The sequence below is a fragment of the Labrus mixtus genome, chromosome 17 (genome assembly GCF_963584025.1).
Source record: "Labrus mixtus chromosome 17, fLabMix1.1, whole genome shotgun sequence".
Classification (NCBI taxonomy): domain Eukaryota; kingdom Metazoa; phylum Chordata; class Actinopteri; order Labriformes; family Labridae; genus Labrus; species Labrus mixtus.
Genome location: NC_083628.1, coordinates 5,893,868 through 5,913,229, shown reverse-complemented (window position 1 = coordinate 5,913,229; position 19,362 = coordinate 5,893,868). Strand labels below are relative to the sequence as shown.

Below are 19,362 nucleotides of genomic sequence, written 5' to 3'. Positions count from 1 at the left end.
GCTTAATGAAAAAGTCTTTCCTGCGTAAACCATTACATGACTTCTGAAAACTTCCTCTAGGCTGTGTCATGTGCTTATCATCCTCCCCAGTGGCTACACAGACGGAATCTGGCCAGGATCTCAACTTTACTTGCTGTTTTTCATGACTGCTTTGTTCAGTCAAGCTACGTAGGAGCTTTGAGCTGGAAACCACAGAAACAAACCAGAAATAGATGAAGGGGGGGGGGGGGACAGGTTTTATATTCCGTGAACATAACCAGCATGAAATCAAAGTTTCATTTTAATTCAGGGGCTTTTTTCTTTTGTTTGTGTGTGTTGCAGATTATCGACAATAACTTGCACCATCATCGGTTACCTATCAGACCACATGTTATATCAAGCATTAAACTAGAACCCAAGCACTGAGGCATTACAGGGTCTAATATGAACCACGTTGTTGCCCATCACCAGCCATTGGCCTTTGGTAATTATATAGAGTCCCAGGCTCCAGGATTCATTTTTTCTCTCCTTATTTAGTGTGGTCATGGGACCGTCGTACATGGAAAGCATTACCTCGTCCTGACCTTACAAGACTTGATGTAGTCCAATGAAGTCTTCTTGTTTCATATTTTAAACATCTGTATTTATATGGTCATAGGGGGGAAAAAAATGCTAACATGGCAATTCTAATATTTAAAACTGTGTCCCAGTTCAGGGGCTGCATCCTTAAATAGTCAGATTGAGTCACAGTGGCTGTCTCATCTTGAAGGCTCCTTCAAATTTAGCGGTGAAATGGGTCCTTCATTTCCCGCGCCACTAAGGATCCATCCAGGTCCATCCTTCAAGGCCCAACTTATCCCATGATTTAAACAAGATAATAATAATGCATTTTATTTATAAGCGTTTTTTTTTTTTTTTAAACTCAAAGACACTTTATAATGGTTAAAACAAAAAGAATAGCACAGAAGGACAGACTAACGGACATCGCAGTATTACAAACAAATCATAAAGATAACAACATAAAGGTAAACTACAGAAAACAGAAAATACATCACAATCATACATTAAAAGCTTGTTTAAAGAGGTGAGTTTTGATAAGTGATTTGGAAGTAGGAGGGTCGGTGCAGTGTTGAATGTGTGTGGGGAGTGAGTTCCAGAGGGAGGGGGGGCAGCTATGGAGAAGGTCTCTGTCCCCCCAGGTTCGGTGCTCGGTTCTCAGAGGGGGAGATAGAAGGTTGGCTTTTGAGGAACGGAGGCTGCGTGCAGGAGTGTGAGGGTGATGGCCGAGTAATACACTTTTAAACTTCATCATCATCTCTAAAATAATAGTTTGCTCGTTCCATTGCAGTAGTCGAGGTTGCGAGGCCACAGGAGCAGCGCTTAGCAATGAAAGGACAAGGCTGGAATACAGCTGGTGAGACAAACAGGAGATCCACAGTGGATCAGCCTGAGCGGTCTACAAAGTCTACTAAGGCTGAGTGTGAAATAGGACACACAGCTATCCTGTTGACAATGTTCACATACAAGATGTGCACTGCTACATAGCATTTAACTGAAAGATATAAATATGTACTCTACCAATTGAAACTTGGTCCTGCAGGAGGAATGTAGTGGATCTCCAAAGTTGTGAAAATTCTTCCAAAGAGGGAACTTTTTTTTAACATCTATCAAAAATAAGGTATGGCATAGCAATCTTTCCAATATAAGTTATGGGGTATTTCAATATGTTCACAAATGACGGACCAATATCAGCTATGCAGTGAGTAGGAATTAAAAAAACAACAATGATAATACAGAAGTTAAGTAGAGGAAAAGACTGATAAATTGCTTGCACAGCCAATTACTGTAGTGAGGACAAACTGGATTAAGAGCCAGTTAGTAGCTTGCCAATCATTAGCTGTTCTTTACACTTCACTAATTGGAAGCCACAATCCAATTAAAAGCTACAGTTACAATGCCGCAGTGCTTTGAAGTGAAACCCTATAGAACACAGCAGAGACGATGGGGTATGATAAAGCCCAGTGTAATGCATAAAGGGGCTTTCCATTACCTCTGAAGAACAAGGTTAAACTCTTGACATTAAAGGCCTTTGACATGATTTATTTCATCATCTCAAAAATCGTTTTATTTGCACTCTTTTTCGATGAAGTATTTGAAAAGCAGTTTTAAAGATTTACAGTATGCGCCCCAAGTTGACTATGACTATCATGATCATGCTTCTGTAAAGTGCATTTGGTGGCATTATGTCTTCCTGAAGACCTTTTTTTACAATTTAGATTGTAAATGTAGATTAGATTACAATTGCCACTTTGAGGATATGTGTTCTCGTTTTAGTGCATTCATCTTCGGTAGCGGGGACAATAGAGCAAAAAAAGATTCAGCTTTTTTTTTTCAGTACGTTTCTCAATGACTGAATAACTCTCTTGCTGTGTACTTTTTCATGGTTTGTTTACAATCTATCTTTAAACAGTGAGCCAGCTCTGACTCCCATCTGTGCATTCAAAACATTTCAATGTGTTTCAGATCAAATTGAGTTTAACTCAAGAGCGGATCAAATGTCTGAAATAGGTGCAAATACAACGGGAAGAAAACATATTGGGATGGGTTAGTGGCTCATGGTGGCTTTGCAAACACTTTAATTCACAATTAAGTGAACAAAAAGTGCAAGCATTCCAGGCTAATTATGTTGAACTTAATCATTATCAGTTGTCAAATAAAAAACATTAATTCTTATCAGATTAGAATAACCACCATATTCACTTTGTCAGTGATAGATAATTAGATTGATGCCTCTCTCATGTCTGTAAGATAAACATTACTAGCTAAATAGTAAAGCTTACACTGAGGCTTGTTAACATTTTACATTTGGTTTATTTAATGCATACATTAATTCAAGTAAAAATCTGTGTTTTTGAGGATGTTATTTTTATGAATATTTATCTGGCGAGAGAAATGACATCCTAAAATCTGGTGGAAACCTCTTGGTAATGACTGGACTCCAGGAAGTTCCCAGTCCTGACTGAATATTCTGGGACTTACATGCGCTAAGCTTATCAGCTGGTAGCTAATACATATCTACTGTAGGTTATAGACATTAGTGTTACTTATTTTCTCATCTTATTTGAGGCAGAAACAAGAATAGGCTCATTTCCCAAAAAGTCTTGCTCTTCTTTAACTGATCGGAATGCAAAACATGATAAAAAACACATTACACTCAGGTCATTTCCACCAGAAAGTGCCAATACAATTCTGCTTGAGCGTACATTAGCTGTGAGTGAAACCATGCTAACTTGTAGTGAAACAGCTTAGGTGAGCTGTGTTGACAGCAGTCCAGTGACACAGTGAAAACTCATCTGCCAGATGGCTCAGGGGGAGGGCTTCAACCAAGGAGCACTTTAATCAATCTGATTAAGGGGAAATGCTGCTTGTATTTTTAGCTACTCCACGGCAAGCCAGTAGCCATTCATTGAATTTTGTTTCATTAGCTCCCATGTTTATCTCCTGGATGGGGGGATTTATAAACAGGGGGAAGAAAATCTGGTGCCATCATAAGGGGACAATTAGCTATTTGAGCTAATACTGTTTTTGGGTAACCATTTATAACCTGGCTCTGCTGCTGAAACTGACATATTATGAATTGTCTTGTTAAAGGGTAGCTTGTTGTTGGGCACAGTCTGGGTCGCTGACCGGAAGCTTTTAAATACCAAGAAGCCAAATGACCTTAACATACAAATCCCCAGTGACCTGCATCTGCAGAGTTTTGGAAATTCCAATGAATTCCCATCAGAATGAAAACAGTCCAATGCTGAAGGGGATTTAAATCCAAACATAGTAAATGATGTTATTCATGAGATAACTCACACGCAGGCCCTGAAAATTTCCAGGCATTTTCTGGACAGGCCCTGAAATCTTCCTGAGATGCCTGTACACATACAGTATGTCCCTCACAGCAGGAGATTGAAGTAAAATGACGAAAGTTGTTGCTTTTATTTCAATATGTGTAATTGGACCTATTCACTGTATCCACAAAATGAGTTCAGAAGAACAGACTAGAAAGCAGAAAGAGACCAGCTTCCCTACGTGCACAAAGATCCCACCGGTCGTGCACCGGACATGTGATGATAAACATTATCACGCCTGCCATTCCGCTCCAGGAGAATGTTCTTGAAAACTTCCTGCTGCGTTCACACATCAGCTCTCACCGACTCCACACGGACATTATTTTTTAAGGATGCTGGCAGAAAAAAGTTCAGGATGAAGTTGAGTTATGGAGTTATGGAGGAGTACGTTTGAAAACACCAATAATGATATTAAGTTACTGTTCTCTTCTTCTTCATGAAAAGCAAACATTCTGTATGCCTCTTTAGTCTTTACATGAAGTAGCTCTTAAATCTGGTTCAATCTAAGAGACAGCTGTTCTGTGAAAAAGATTACAGTGCCAACATTATAGAAAGCTCCAGCTGGCTGAGGACAATTCCTGCCTTGAACATGTGGTCTGTGACCAGCTGTCAACAGTTTACTCATTGACCGGCATGAACGATTATCTATTCTGATGTAATATCATGATGTGTATGATTGTGTCTGTTAAACAGAGCAGCAGAAAAAAATTGTATTAATGTAAACAAGAACAAACAATAGAACAATCATTGTGCATTGCGAATAATTAGAGTGGCCTCGATTCTATTCTACATCTTTCATCATCCGTTATTTCCCCCTCTTCTTTCTTTACCCAAGACAAAGTATGCATGATGTCAGTGAGGGGTTTACAGTGTGGTATGCACAGCCTCATATTTACACACCCAGCCTGTGTAAACATTCACTCTTCCTCTCTTTGAAAGATTAGGATGTTAGCCCTCATGCAGCTCTGAGACCTGAGCCTCTCTATGACTCAGAGAGCAGGGAGCCCAGCTGGTTGCCTTTCTGCTGTAAATATGTAGCTACAGTAGGACTGTATGGTAAACGTCCAATCTGTGATGTGTATGTACAGCACTTTTACGCTGGGGGAGTGCGTTATGTTACAGGTTTCCTCTCGGAAAGAGAAATGCTTCTTCACAGACGTGTTTTCTCCAAGGCTGGACCGTTTCGAGCAGGGGTGGGGCAACTTTGGTCACAGCAAGGACCACATTCATTTAATTCTCACTGCCAGAGGGCCAAATTGTAGAATACAAAAACGATAGCAGTCAATTATGTCTCAAATTTAACTCTACATATACCAGTGATCTAATATTATTATGGACATATTTCTGGTTTTCATGATTTCATGGCAGATTTTGTCATGTTTTCTTCATGGTTCCAATTCATTGATATGTAAAAATTGACCTGAGGGCCACATTGAGGGTTGATGGGGGCCGCATGTGGTCCCCGGGCTGCCAGTTGCCCCACCACTGCTTTAGATTCAACAGGGAGAATATGTGTTATGCAGCAATTCTTTGTTGGAGGTCTAACAGTATAACTCGTCCCAAATTATTATGAAGTAGGATTGGAAGGATGTGGAAGACAGAGACATTTTTGTAGTAAGTATTGTTGGCAAATGTCTTTGTCATTAACGGGTGTCATTAGTCAGATGTGATTGAATGTCAGTTGGCTTGTGGTGTGACGATAGGTGTCATTTTCTAAAAGATTCAGACTGCACACAGCTCCATCTTAATTTGGTACGTGCCCAAGAAGTGTCACTTAAATGTCTCTAGGGGACCACGAAATCAAGTGTTGTCAATTAGTCAGAAAGTGAATTCTGTTTGCTAAATAAAGAAGAATAACTCCTAACATCTCAGTCCTCATAGCCCAAGACTAATCTTGCTATTTATCTGATGAGGGAACAAGCCAGACACAGATTGCTGCAATGTTTATCTCTGTTTTTATTTCTTACATTAGCAAAAAAAATATAAAAGGTCTGCCTCTGCCTGTTTTCATTTAGTTGGAGAGCAGACACAAATTCCTGTTGATGGGTATCGTTGCAGATCAGACGTGACACTATTTCAGCTGTAGTCATGCAGTTCACTTCTCTGCAAACCAAATGAACTTTTCAGGCTAGGGCCATGCTGGGGCTGCACTGTGAGCTGTGCTTTGGGGTAATTGTTAATTTCAGAATGCTAACATGCTTGACATGGTATTACTATCCATGGAAATCATTCGAATATATTAAATGGACATGCTTAGATTTTCCAGTTAGAATAAATCCTGAAAAATTCAGCCGGTGATGATTAGAAGTATTGTTTTTATGTTATTAGACAAATCATATTGGACACAATATTACCTGATGATGAGCAAAGTAAGGTTGTTTAAAGAGATCATCTGGATGCATCTTTTTTCAACCATATTTGTCTTTGCTTAATTTTCTGCAAATCCATCCATTCAGTGTTGACACTTCTCTGGATAGTGGTTGGGTTTGACTAGCTTGTATAGGAAAAGTCTTAGGGGCATTAAACCATTTGGATATAACACTGATGAACCACTGATGTCTGTGCAAATTGTCATTACAATCCATCTGATCCATGTTGAGATATTTTAGTTTTGACCGAAGTGGTGGACTGACTAGTGTTGTTGTACATAGACCCCCAAACAGCAGCATCCCCTGTCTTTAACAAGACATTGAGTGACATTGAAAGAGACAGATAGTCCATGTGATAGCTGCACTGCATGTCGTGCAAAAAGCCTATGCAGCCAGGAAACAGGCATATTAACTAGCATCATTATTTGGCTGAGCATGGCACAGAGTGTCAAGAAAGCCCCGAGGATGTAGCCGGTCTCTGAAGACGTTCACAAAATGGAAATATCCTATTAGTAGCTTGACTTGAGCCTAAAAAATGTCAGGACACAAATGTTTTTCCTGACATCGCTCAAAGCAGAGCAACCGAGATAGAAGTAATCGAATTGGAGAGAGGGGAAAATAGAAAACCAAACGGTATATGGGCACAATGGTTTCCTTTCATGTGTCTCTTAAATAAGAGAAGGGAGGAATCATGTGAACTTTTATTCAGCTGAAAATACCTTAGTGCCATAACAACAAAGGTGGATGAGGATGTTTTGTTAGATACTGTAGTACTTGCTATACTACAGGGTGCCATATCTAGGTTGACTTAATAACATTATTCTTTATGAGGCAGTGGGATCCTCCAAATCCCAATGTGTCGTTAGCACATAGTTAAAACACCTTCTCATTATTTAGTTCAGGTGTTTCAGCCATGTAGATTGCTACAGTGGCAAATAATCCAACTCATAGCCGTGTCATATAGATATTAAAGACTTTTATAGGATTCCACCCTTCCCACAAGTCCGTTGGTGAAATCTCTGCTCTGTTGCGCTTCAGCCCAGGTCAACCGTGAGTGCTATTATTGTGGTACTGCAACAAAAATGTGATCAGCGCCAACCAGCACTGAGGCTGGTACTGAGGCACACTCTAGATAGTCACCTCTGCCTTTTATATCTAACTTCAGGACTGTGCCTGGTGATCCACAGGGGAAAAGTTGCCAAGGCGGAGCAGATAGATTCAAGCCTGAAATCAACGTGCAATCAAAGTTTGTAAAGTATGCTGCTAAAAAAAACTCTAGATCATTAGGAACCTGTTCTTTGGGGAGTTCCCTCAGAAATCAGAAGACAGTTTTTTTTTGGGGGGGGGGAAGAAATCTTGGTTGCAAAATGCAAAGCTTCTGTTGTAAAGTCTGGAGGAGGAGGATGGGTTAAAGTGTTGTTTGTGAAGGATCTTCTCAATGCTACAGGATACAAAGACATTTCAGCCCACTGGGAACTTCCAACTTTGTGGAAACTGCTTCTGAAACCCCTTTGTTCTTCTTGCACGATTTGACTCATGTGCGTAGAGCAAGGTCCATAAAGACATGGTTAGACAAGTTTGGTGTAGAGGAACCCTTTCCTCAACTTCTCACCTTTGGGCAAAGTCAGAACCAACTCATTATCTGACCTCAAAAATGCTACATCGGCTGATCGGGGATATATTCCCACAGTGCCAGTGCACAGTTTTATCCCACAGAGTCATTGTCGCTTTTACAAGATTGGTCTTTTATCAAAAGTACACTGCTGGGATCATTACCAAACTACAAATGGGGCCATTAGACTAGGAGACTTGGTCTGGCCATCAGTGACATCAAACACAGATTCTGGAGAGTCCCTCGAGGGATATTTGTGCCATTTGGAGCTATCTGATCAAGCTTTTTCAATTTTAACTTAACCAGTGGTTGTCAAATATCCTTGTGTTCTTCCCAGCAAGGATGTATTGATTTGTTCTCTTTTAGGATTGCCACTTTGCCATTGGTCACGTAGTCGTTTTGTCAGCATATCAAATTCTGCCTAAAAGTCGATACTGGCCATTATCTAATTTCACTAATGCTAGCGTTTTTTTGCTGCCCGGAGGGCCGTGCCACTTTACAGTCTGCGGTGTCATGAAAACAAAGTTTAGATGGCAACTGAACGTGCAAAAAGACAAGTTTGAGAAGAAACAAGCAGACAATGACAGCACAGGCGCTAACAGTGGGGCCAGTGTCAATTAGAGATAACACATACACTCAATTGTACAAAACCTCTCCCTGCCTTTTTCTTTATTCCTTCCATTCATACAATTTACCTCTACTTTGCTCTCTATGCCATCTTGAACCCATCCGCTATCAGAAAACTCTTCTTCTTCTTTTATTCTCTGACCGTAGATGCCTAATTGCCCTCTGTCTTTTCCTCCACCCCTCTTGCTCATCTTCCTCTCTCTCTCTCTCTCTCTCTCTCTCTCTCTGTCTCTGTCTCTAGAAGTGTGACTGCCTGCTCAGCCTGGAAGCCTATTCAGCAGACCAGAAGCGCCGCGTGTGTCAGTGCCTGAAGGACAACATTGACAAGCAGCTCCAGCTTCACAGAAGGGAGCTTCCCATTCAACATTTTGAACAGGTACGGCACACGGACACACACACACACACACACGGGACCATTTCAGGCTAAGGATGAATCAGTAAACACATGAACACATGGGAATGCATATTTCTGGGCATGCCCCCATCACAGATTTTCCCCGGGAACATCACACACTCCCAAGCAAACACAGTCAGTCAGTAGCATATGACACTTTTCCTGCAGCTCGCATTACCATCATTACGATTTTCCACTTAGCTCTAACATTTCTTTGGGGCGAGTTTAAAGCTTCCTCTTATCTGGCTGTGTTAGACTAGTTGCACTGCTTGAGTGGAGTGTCAGTTCAGGGTAGTGTAAGCCCTTCGTCGCTCTGTTCAGTGATGCCAAAAGAGTCAGGTTCGCCTGCAAAAAGGAGGCTCCTGTTTCTGAACCTCACAAGTAAAAACTGTATTTCTTCTTCACTACTGCCAAGACTATATTGGTAAACTGTATTTGTTGTGTGTTTACACTGGACACAGGCGTCTGAGCAGAGCAGCACTTAGAGTTCTGAGCATTTGTTGTTGACAGTAACAGCTTTCCTTGAGACTTATTGACAGTTGAACCTGTGCTTTGTGAAAAAAAATGTTTTTTCTTTTTTTACCCAGTAAGGTTTTTTGGTTAACCACTTGATAGGAAAACCAGTTATTCAAAGAAACTGAAAATAGTGCCTAAAGTGTTAACCATTGCATTGCTTGGTTACACTTTAAGCAGAAATGGAGCAACATTAACAATCAGTAGGAAGTGGGTTTGGTTTCCCAGAATGTAGTGAAGTACAGAGCTCGTTCTAAGGGAACATCTCTCTCTCTCTCTTTAACTGCTTAATGCCTGACTTTGTCATAAGCCACTTGCTCAGTTTGCCTTCTGCTCAGTGCTTTTTTTTTTTTTTTTTCGTGTGTGTGTGCTAACAGCTGCCTGTTGTGTTTTCTCTTGAACCAATGCTTTGGGATTTTTTTTGAACAAATAAGAATTTTTTTGGCCACTTTTAATGAAAACAAGATTTAAGAAAGAAACACAAATGAGTTGTCTAAAATGTGTCCAAAGATATGGAGGAACATTAGCTTTCAGTAGGAACTGGGTGAGTTTTTACCAAAATGTATTTAGGTACAATGTTCTTTATACTTTCCACCCTAGTCCTGAAGGGATATACGTGTCTGTCCCTTCAGCTGCTCCATGTATTGCTCCAGTAGCTACTTGCTCAGTTTGTCTTCATCTCAGTCCTTAGGTTTTTTTTTCTACTTTTTGCTAAAAACATTGCTTCCTGTTACCAGTAGGAGAGTAAATCAAAAAACACAACATATAGCTGAGGAAGACTGCGGAGTCATTTGACAACTCTTGGTGGGTTCTTCCCTTCGCTCGCCCTTATAATAACATCTGCTCATAATAGAGACACTGTAGGGATTGTAGCTGCATTGACTGCTTATTTTAAAGCCCTGCAATCCAATGAAATCAAGTTTAATTCACTTTGTGCAAGTCCAGTCATGGACAAAATATGAAGTTGTATGAATCCATGACTAAGACAACATCACAGATAAGTCTTTACAGTTTGACTTGTATTGTACCTCAGCAGTAGGGCTGGGTATTTCCACGATAACCCCCACGATACGATACGTATCACGATACAGAGGCCACGATACGATGCAATGGTTTTGGATAGTGACCATGTCCTACACAGAATTCACTACAACAGCTGTTCTTCATTGTTGAGAATAACAACAGAGACATCATAAGGATCCTACCACTTAAAAAACTTCAATTCAGGTCCTCAGAGATCCTCGAAATACATTCATATGGTTAAAGGTGTTATTGTGAACTGCACCAGAGGTCAACTGTCATCACAGCTTTGCAGCCGTATCGATTCTGTAACATCTGCATCGATACATGTATTTGCAAGGAGTACATGACGATATATTGCTGTATTGATTTTTTGAGCACAGCCCACCTCAGCAGTGGTGTTGGGTTGTGTTAAGGCTCTGCTGTAACTTGTGTTTAGCACTCACTGACCTTATAGAGGTGTGATGGCTGGGGTGGTGTGAGAGAAAAGACTGTGGCCCAATTCGGTCATTCAAAAGTTACTAAGGGAAACCTACTCCCTGTCTTTTCTTCTCTCTTTTACATTTCTATTTGGAGTATTTCTTTTTGAAGGCTGTGTGAGTGACTTGCCACTCTGACAAAACATTGAGAGGACGAGAAACGTCCATTTCCTCTGGAACAGTATTCAGAAATGTGAATCTGTGACAATATCACGTCTGTAATGTACAGATTCTTCGCAGATAAATGACTGTCATACATTAACGCTCTTTTATATCCTTTATTCCTTCCTTCCTTCATTTTTTTTTTGTGAACACCAAAGACAGCCAGCTCACGGCGTTGAATTAAAAAGCACTCTGAGGGATTTCATTAGAGTTTAACTGAAAGGTGATTAAAAGGGAGAAATAGCTTTGTGTGAGGACGTCACACCTGTAGGACATTAGGGCTTCATTTCATCAGCACATGAAAGAGAGCGAGAGAGAGAGACAAGCCGACAGTCTTTCATCCCTCTCGCTCTACACGGGTGTGTATTCACGTGTGGCCCTGTGAATGTGTGTGTGTGTATTCCTGCCCCTATATCTGAAAAGACTGAGGATGAGAACTGATTACCCAGAAGTGCAAATGACCCAGAACTTGGCCCGTATTGGAATATTCTCAAATACTTGTTGAACTACTTTAGGATGAGCTTTGCAAAGAGTTCAACAGCTATTAAAAAATTAGAAAGATTACAATACTTTACAACCTAAACTTGTGTACACATAATGAAGAGATCCACAGCAACACGACGCTGCTCTTATTGCCTCCTTCCCACCATTTTCTGTGTTTTATTAGGTGCACCCAGCTGAATGTAAGAACACATTTACACACACACTGCAGTGGTCAGTGCGTTCGATAGCATAACAGCTTTGCAAGCTTTCTAAGTCATGTTAATCAATGTTATTTCCCCCAAACAATATTGACCCGCCCAGAGTATCGATCAGTAAATAAAATGCTCTTCCAGTTTGTATTTGTTGTGCAATGATCCTGGTTCAGTTATCCCCTGGTTTAAATGGAAAATCCTTTTTGTTAATGGAAAGTAATTATGTTCCCTAGCTGAGCTCAGCTGTTTTCTTTCAGAGCGGAGCATATCACTAATGTGCTTCTTTTTTTTTTTTCATTTCAAAAGGCTGTATTTACAGGAAAGTGTCCTAAAAACAGCCCAACACTCCACAGTGTGCTCTCTGGGATCGATTAAATCCCTCAGAAAGGTTTGTTGACTTGAAGCTTACGTCTCTGTGATGCCACCAAACACAACTTAAGTTACAAACTGACCTAGTCAAATCATCAAGTTGTGGACTTTGCACCCAAACTTAAGTTAGAATTTATACAGAGCTGGTGCAACAGGCCGCAGAGAAAACGTGTTTGAACACATTCCTGCAAAAAAAACAAAAAAACTGTGATAAACGAATCATGCTCGCTTGCATTCATGAGCTACAACAGCATCTTTGTGTAGTTATGAGAACCTTTTACTGTAATCTCTTATTAAATGAAATTTGAATGGTGTCCTGGAGGCACAGGAATACATGCTTAATCATAACATAATACATCTTGACAAATGAGTTCACTTTTGATTGCATTTCTCCAGAGTACCTTAGAGGCAAATGCTTTGTATTCAGTCAACTCCAAATGTGTTTAATCGTATGCAAATCAGCTTTGTCAAGTACAGGCGATTCGAGGAGAATGCTTCTGTAGTGTCCTGGCTGCTGCATAAAACATTTGGACGTAAAGGTTCCAGTGTCTTTGGCTTTACATCTCGGGAAGTATCAAACTGCAGAAAGAAGGGAGGACACATATCTAAAGAGAGACATATGTGGGTCTATTTCTACTAAAAAATGAACACTGCAGTGAATAAACATGTAAAAATCATCGCTCTAAAATCTGAATGACACTGACATCAGCGCATATTTACATGATTCTGATCAAACTAAACACAAAAAAATGTCCTCTACTGCGAGCAGTTTGAAGAATACTGTAGTTATTTGACTTAGAAGAATAATTCCTCGGTATCGCTCAAATGACTCCACGGCTCCTTGTCACTGCTGAGTCAACACATGAAGCTGTTTTGTTACCAGAATAGAGTGTGTCTCTGATGCTCTTGTGTGTGTGTGTGTGTGTGTGTGTGTGTGTGTGTGTGTGTGTGCGTGTATCCCCGTCAGTGAGTAAGAGTCGCAGCGAAGAAGGGAGCTTTAGAAAATTACCCATCGACTCACACGTCTCCCTTGTGTCAGGAACGGCATTTGTCCTCTCATGCACAAAGCCGAGTAAATCCACACTTAGCTGAAGCATGCATGCACTTTACTCAAAGAGTTATGTTGGAGTGTGCAGAAAGAGATCAGAATCCTCTCCTGAGGGGAAGACACACATTCAGAAAAAAAAAAAAAAAAAAAAAAAAAAAAAATCACATCTTTTCACGTCACTTTCTTCATTCATGTTTTTCCAGCTAACCGGGTGACTGCGTTACAGTGTTGGTGTCAGCAGATGTCTTAGTCTCCCCAAGCGCCTCAAACACTTTGAATGCTTCCCTTTGGAAAATATTTGGACGTGAGCCCCTTTCACTGGGAGATTATCTAATCCTCGAGTCCTTCTGTGAGTGTGCAGGGATGAGGTTTTTGCCAGTTTTCTGATTTGTGTGGAGCTTCATTTTAAAGTCGGAGGAATGGGGGCGAATGTTTATGATGACTAACCTCAACTTGAATAACTGATGCGTCTCCTTCTCTCTGACTTAGAAATAGTCACAGAGAGCGATAAACAGAGACTGCAGTAAAGTTTGACTTTCAGGGCTTTTTTTTAAAGGGAGGATTATCAGGACCTGCAGGAAAACAGACCTGCAAGGAAACCAGTAGAGAGCTGTCAGGCTGGGAGTTTATTAACAGAAACTACTGGGCTGAATAAGTGACCTCACCAAAAATACAAATACAATTATAAAGAGGAAAAAGGAATTAACAGCAGAAAAACATTTGATTAAATTGGTAAATCATGATCGCTAAAATTAGACATTTCTTTTCTACATTGGTAACAATTTAAAGTCCTAGACAGATCCATCCTCTGATCAAATTTTTTGGCCAATTAGTGTCCCATCACAGATTAATCAGTATCATCATTTTTGTTTTCGGATGTGCAAAAGAAATGTACAAAAAGACAATTCTCCATCTCCATACTTTAGGATTACCCTCCGCACTGTCTCCAGCACTTTAAGCAGAGCATCACAGCTCAGCAGATGGTGGTCCAATCAAAGTTATCTGTTTTCGACAGAAGCCTTCTGAGTCCCAAAATCATTTAAAGTGCCCAGTCCATGAGGCGTGTAGCTCAATTTATATCCCAGCTCTAAAATTCTTGATATTGGCTACATCATAGACCATAGGTGAATATTTTCCCTCTGAAATCAACGACTCAGCAGTCTCAAGAAATCTGTTAACTGAATTTAGTTTTCCCTATAGATGAAGAAGGGACATACTGGAGAACAGAAAACAAAAAGCAGCAGTTTAATGACGTGCTCTGTGACCGTACCGGTTACATGCATTCAATCTGAGGTCATGCCGATTACAGGGAATGAACGTCTCCACCCGCTCCCACTCACTAGAGGTGACTTCTCCTGATTATATCCTGCTGCCATCTGACATCACTTAGATCATGTGCAGAAAAAAAAAACTAGGAGGCTGGCAGGAGAAACTCCGGCTAATGTCAGAGAGTAAAATGTAGCTGTTTGTGTTCACACATACACCAAACACATTTTAGTGGTTCTAGCATGAGGTCCATTATTTAATAGCTGTGACATCACCTTGTTTTATATCAAACTTTACAAATCTTTAAATCATAACATACTGTAGTCCTCAGTCATATCACTCGATGCAGGCGGCTGTTCACCTTTGAGTCGGGTTCTGCTTGAGGTTTCTGCCTGTTTGAGGGAAGTTCTTTTCTTGCTGCTGTTTTTGTTGCCTGCAGACTGGTTGCTCTTCAAGGCTTTTGTTGGAACTCTTGTCAATGATGTTACAAGGATACGCCTGCTCTGTAAGTCAAGTGTCATGAATTGTGAGTGAACAAAGCGTTTGTAGCTTCCTCAGGTTGGCCCAGCATAACCACAGGGCTTCCACAGGGGTGTTAAATACAAGTGGTCACATGACCAATCATGCCCCTGTTGAGTCCTTTAACTGCAGTAATCTCCAGCAAATCTTCCAAAATGAGGCTAAAAGTAACGATTGACATTTAAGAAGTAGAATATCAGCTTTAGGGAAACTAGTTTTCATTGTTTTATCTGCTTTCTGCGACAGTCACAAATCACATCTTTAACAGGGGCTGAGCACCTCATTAAACCACTACAGAGAACAATGTGATTCATCATCGTCATCATCAACAATTGATTTAAGTTCTCAGAGAGATCATGTGATTGTATCTAAAGCACTTTTCTCCAGCAAAATTAGAGCAGGGCAGTCAAAAGAAAATCTGTGAGTCCCAAGATCTTCGATGATGACGCAGAATCAAGCAGTTTGGAAAGTTTAAATTTATATTAATTTATACAATTTATTTCCAACAAAAAAAAAACCACTTTCACTTGTGCTCCGGTCTCCCGCTGCCATTAAAAGTCTGTGACTTCCTTTTCTTCCGGTACACTCTCCTCTGGGCCGCATTAGCCACAGGCCTGCTGGAAAAATGCATTTGTTCAGCTGCACGCACACACACGCACACACACACACGCACACACACACACACACCCTCAAATGAGAATTTAAGCAAGGCTGGCCACTTGGAAAATGACAGCCACACTCCATCACTCACTGTGAGCATTTGATGAGTAACGCCAGCACCTCGTCTTTGAGTCAGAAGACGAAAGTAAACTCTCTGCAGTGAAAGTGTAACACTTCTGAGAGAATAGGCTTTCATGAACAGTGCAGCAAAAAAACAAAAACAAGAAGAAGATATCTGCTGCTCCTAATGAACAAAGTGTGTCTGTGGAGGTTTGGAGGCAGCTTGTTCTGCCTGCTCTCTGGCTGTCTCATTTGACATTTATGAGAATCTGTTTCAGCCGCCGAAGTGGTTTTAATACAGATAGTGACGCACTACGACAAAGACCCCGTCTCACTCCCTCGCTGTCTCACTTTTTCTCTCTCGACGCGACCAACTTGCGTGCGGTGGTCTCTCCCCCCCCCCCCTCGTCTGTCTTCCTGTCACTTCACCTCATGTTCAAAGACCCTCCCACCAACGACACACTGAGCTCTCGTCAGATCGGAAGTGTCTGTGAATCTGCATTTCTGAGCATCATATCTCACTACGAGGGCACACTGAATCTGAAGCAGACACACAAAATAACAGAAAATAAGCAGATGGCCTCCCAAACAGTTGATGATTTAAACCTTTTTTTCTTGTTTCTCCCCATTATGGTTATAAAGATTTTCAGGAACCACACACACTGTCAGTGTCTTAGTGTGTGTCATCTTCACAGTCATTATCATTATTTTGCATTCTTACCACATTCATACTACTCTGATTTTTAATTTCTGATGAATGGTGGAGTTTTTTCTCTGCACTCTATTATTAATACAAAAGTGAATCTAAGAGCTAAAACTACACTAGCAGCCTTACATCTATTATCATTAATATAAATATGAAAGTGAATATTAGAGCTGCTCAACTTCAACCTCTATAATGAACATACGTATGCCCCGTGTCCACCTAGCTAGTTTTTTTCCGGGCAGAAAAGCGCTGGCTGTGCGCTCATGAGTTCCTTTTTGAGTCTTCTTGCCACCACCTAGTGAATATAGAAGTACGTCTTTTAATGAGAGAAATACAGGAAACATCTGTGCTGCCTCACACGATTAACATTTCTCCTGCTCTCTTTGTTTGTCCAACGCAAACGCACTTCTCCTTCATCGTCTCTAATTAGACACGCATGAATTCCATTCATCTTGTCTTTGCTCGTCTCTTCACTTGAATGCATGCATGCGCGTGGACACATATCTGCACTCACACAACACACACACACACACACACACACACACACACGCAGCATGCTGCATGCTATTTGTGGGGCATGTAGTCTCTCAAAGTGTGACATCCAAATTTAGAACTTGTTCAAATGGAGCAGATATGAGGAACCGAGCTGGTTCACTAACAGCGCTGTAGTTCCATCAGGGTGTAGCTCTGACTCTTTCTTTCTTCTCTCTGGTATTTTGAGAGATTTTTGTTTCTGATAAACATGTTTAAATGGCAACAAGGTTACAGTAACTGCTGGTTAAAATAGATAGTCCTTCACAAAAGTTAAACGCAGCATGTACTGTAGTAATGACCATTTCCTTATATGGTAAGGAGGAAGCAACATCGAGAAGAAGTTCATCTTCTTATCATTTAATATTAATGCTAAAAACTTCATTGCTAGGCTTCGTTTTGCAGAGACATCATTAAAGGCGTGAAGTTAAAGGAAGATTGTGCGTCTGTTTGATCCAGTAGATGTCGCTCTTGAGCACCAGCATGAAACCGAAACAAACTGCTCTTTGGTGACACCTCCGATATTACTGAAGCCTCCGCTCTCCTCCAGCGACACACCTCAAACCCCCCCGCCGCTCACGTTCACACCCAGGAGTTATAAATTAGAACGCACCTTTATTAAGCACTATTAAGAGCAAGCGGCTGACAAAACTGTCCTTTGCTCGAGCTGCACTTGCCTGCGGTTTGCATTGTTGTGTTAGCAGGCTAATGTTAGCACACTTAGTTAACTAATGGCTCCATATTGCACACACATTGACACGGAATGACCTAGATCTAAAAACGCTGACTTGACAGCCAAATAAGCGGTGAGTATGTTATTCTTCTTTTCTGTTGTCCTCGACTAAAACAGCTTTATTCCCAAGGCCGTCCCGTCCATGTAAACATGATGTTAACACGGCGCTGACAACAACACAGCTGGCGCGACTCTGGCTTCTCACTCATTGAAGACAGTCATGACTCAGAGAGACATTTACAGAGGATAGACTTCTGCTGTATCTATGTATAAAATGTTGCACATTCTTCCTTTATAGCTCCTGTGAAGCGCTTTAGGCTCGTTATGAAACAGACTGAGAATAACATCTATGCCTCTTTATGAGCTACAAAAACAAACAAACCCATCAGCATGAAAACTGGTGATTTCTAGATAGTTATTATTAATGCCTGAAACTGATGCCAAGGGGAAGTGTCAGGCAGAGTGATTAAAAGCATGCTGAAGAAAAAAACACTTTTTTTTACATTTTCCACATCAACATTTTTTTTTTTTGGAGGGGGGCTTTTTGTGTGGGGAATGACGTGCGGGAAAGGAGCCACAGGTGGGATTCGAACCTGGGCCGCCCACTTGGAGGACTACAGCCTCCACACATGGGGCGCGCACACTAAACACTGCGCCACCAGCGCCCCCCCCCCCCACATCACAGATTCTTGATGAGTGATTCATGGATACAGGATGAGATTTTTTCATTGACCTACTCATATACATGTACACTTTGTCCTCACTGGAGTGTTAAGTGTGGATGCTTTTATAATTCCGGCGACTCACCTTTGCAGAATTCTTTCTGTTTTGTTGCCACATGTCGTGATGTAGAAGTACATTCAGTACAACCTTCAAATCTAAACGGCTCTGAATGCTACAGCCGTCATGTAATGCGTCTAAGAGTTGACCAGACAAGTGAAAACAGTTAAGGCTGCAAAAGGTTAAACCTGATCTAATCTAATGTTTTCCACAATCTTCTATTTGTTATTTTTTCCATCAACCTGCAGCCCACACTCCTCGTCTGTCTCCTCCTATGCATTTACCCTCTAGTAACTATCAGCTCTATACTTTTCAAATCTTTATGACACCTGTCAAGTGCAATGCTTCACCTTTACATTCCCCATCTATCTTTATGGCTTCCTTTTCTCCCTTCTGCTATCATCCTCTCCCCCTCTGCGTCATTGACACACACACACACACACACACACACACTCGCTCAGCTCAGCTCAGCAATGTTATTCATTGTGGTCTGTAGTGTAGGATTAATTCCCATGTCCCTCTTTAAACATTAATGATTTCCCTTTGATGGAGTGGTGTTTGGCTTTATTTTAGCTCACCTTTAACTATTCATAACTCTGTTATATAATGGCAATTATGCACCAGCACAGGGGCTAGTATAGATGAGAGCCTCCCAGTCTCCGTCTGAAGAAGGTACAGCAGCGGAGCATGAAATCATTCTCAATTACGCACACTCTTTCACTCCAAATGATGACGTTTGCTCCACTGAGCGCGCAACAAAGCTGGATTAACAGTCTTAATGCGCTAATAACAGGGGTCTTTTTTAACACCAGGACACTTTTGATTAGTGCAAGTGTTTGATTACAGTAGTGACACTGAGCTTGAGAAACATTCTGCTACCAATTAACTGAAAAAGAGCAACGTCTGTGGAAGCAGATGAAACTAGTTGAGTTGATTTTCTA

At 41.0% G+C, this 19,362-nt stretch overlaps 1 protein-coding gene across 3 annotated transcripts in view; it reads left to right on the top strand.

The window, feature by feature from the left end:
* rgs3a (regulator of G protein signaling 3a) overlaps nucleotides 1-19,362 on the top strand; it is a 146,607-nt gene that overhangs the window by 62,718 nt on the left and 64,527 nt on the right. For all 3 annotated transcript variants that reach the window (XM_061061278.1, XM_061061277.1, XM_061061276.1), the window contains one exon: nucleotides 8,728-8,862. In XM_061061278.1, the coding sequence (XP_060917261.1) occupies nucleotides 8,728-8,862 (135 nt within the window). The remainder of the gene's footprint in view (nucleotides 1-8,727; nucleotides 8,863-19,362) is intronic.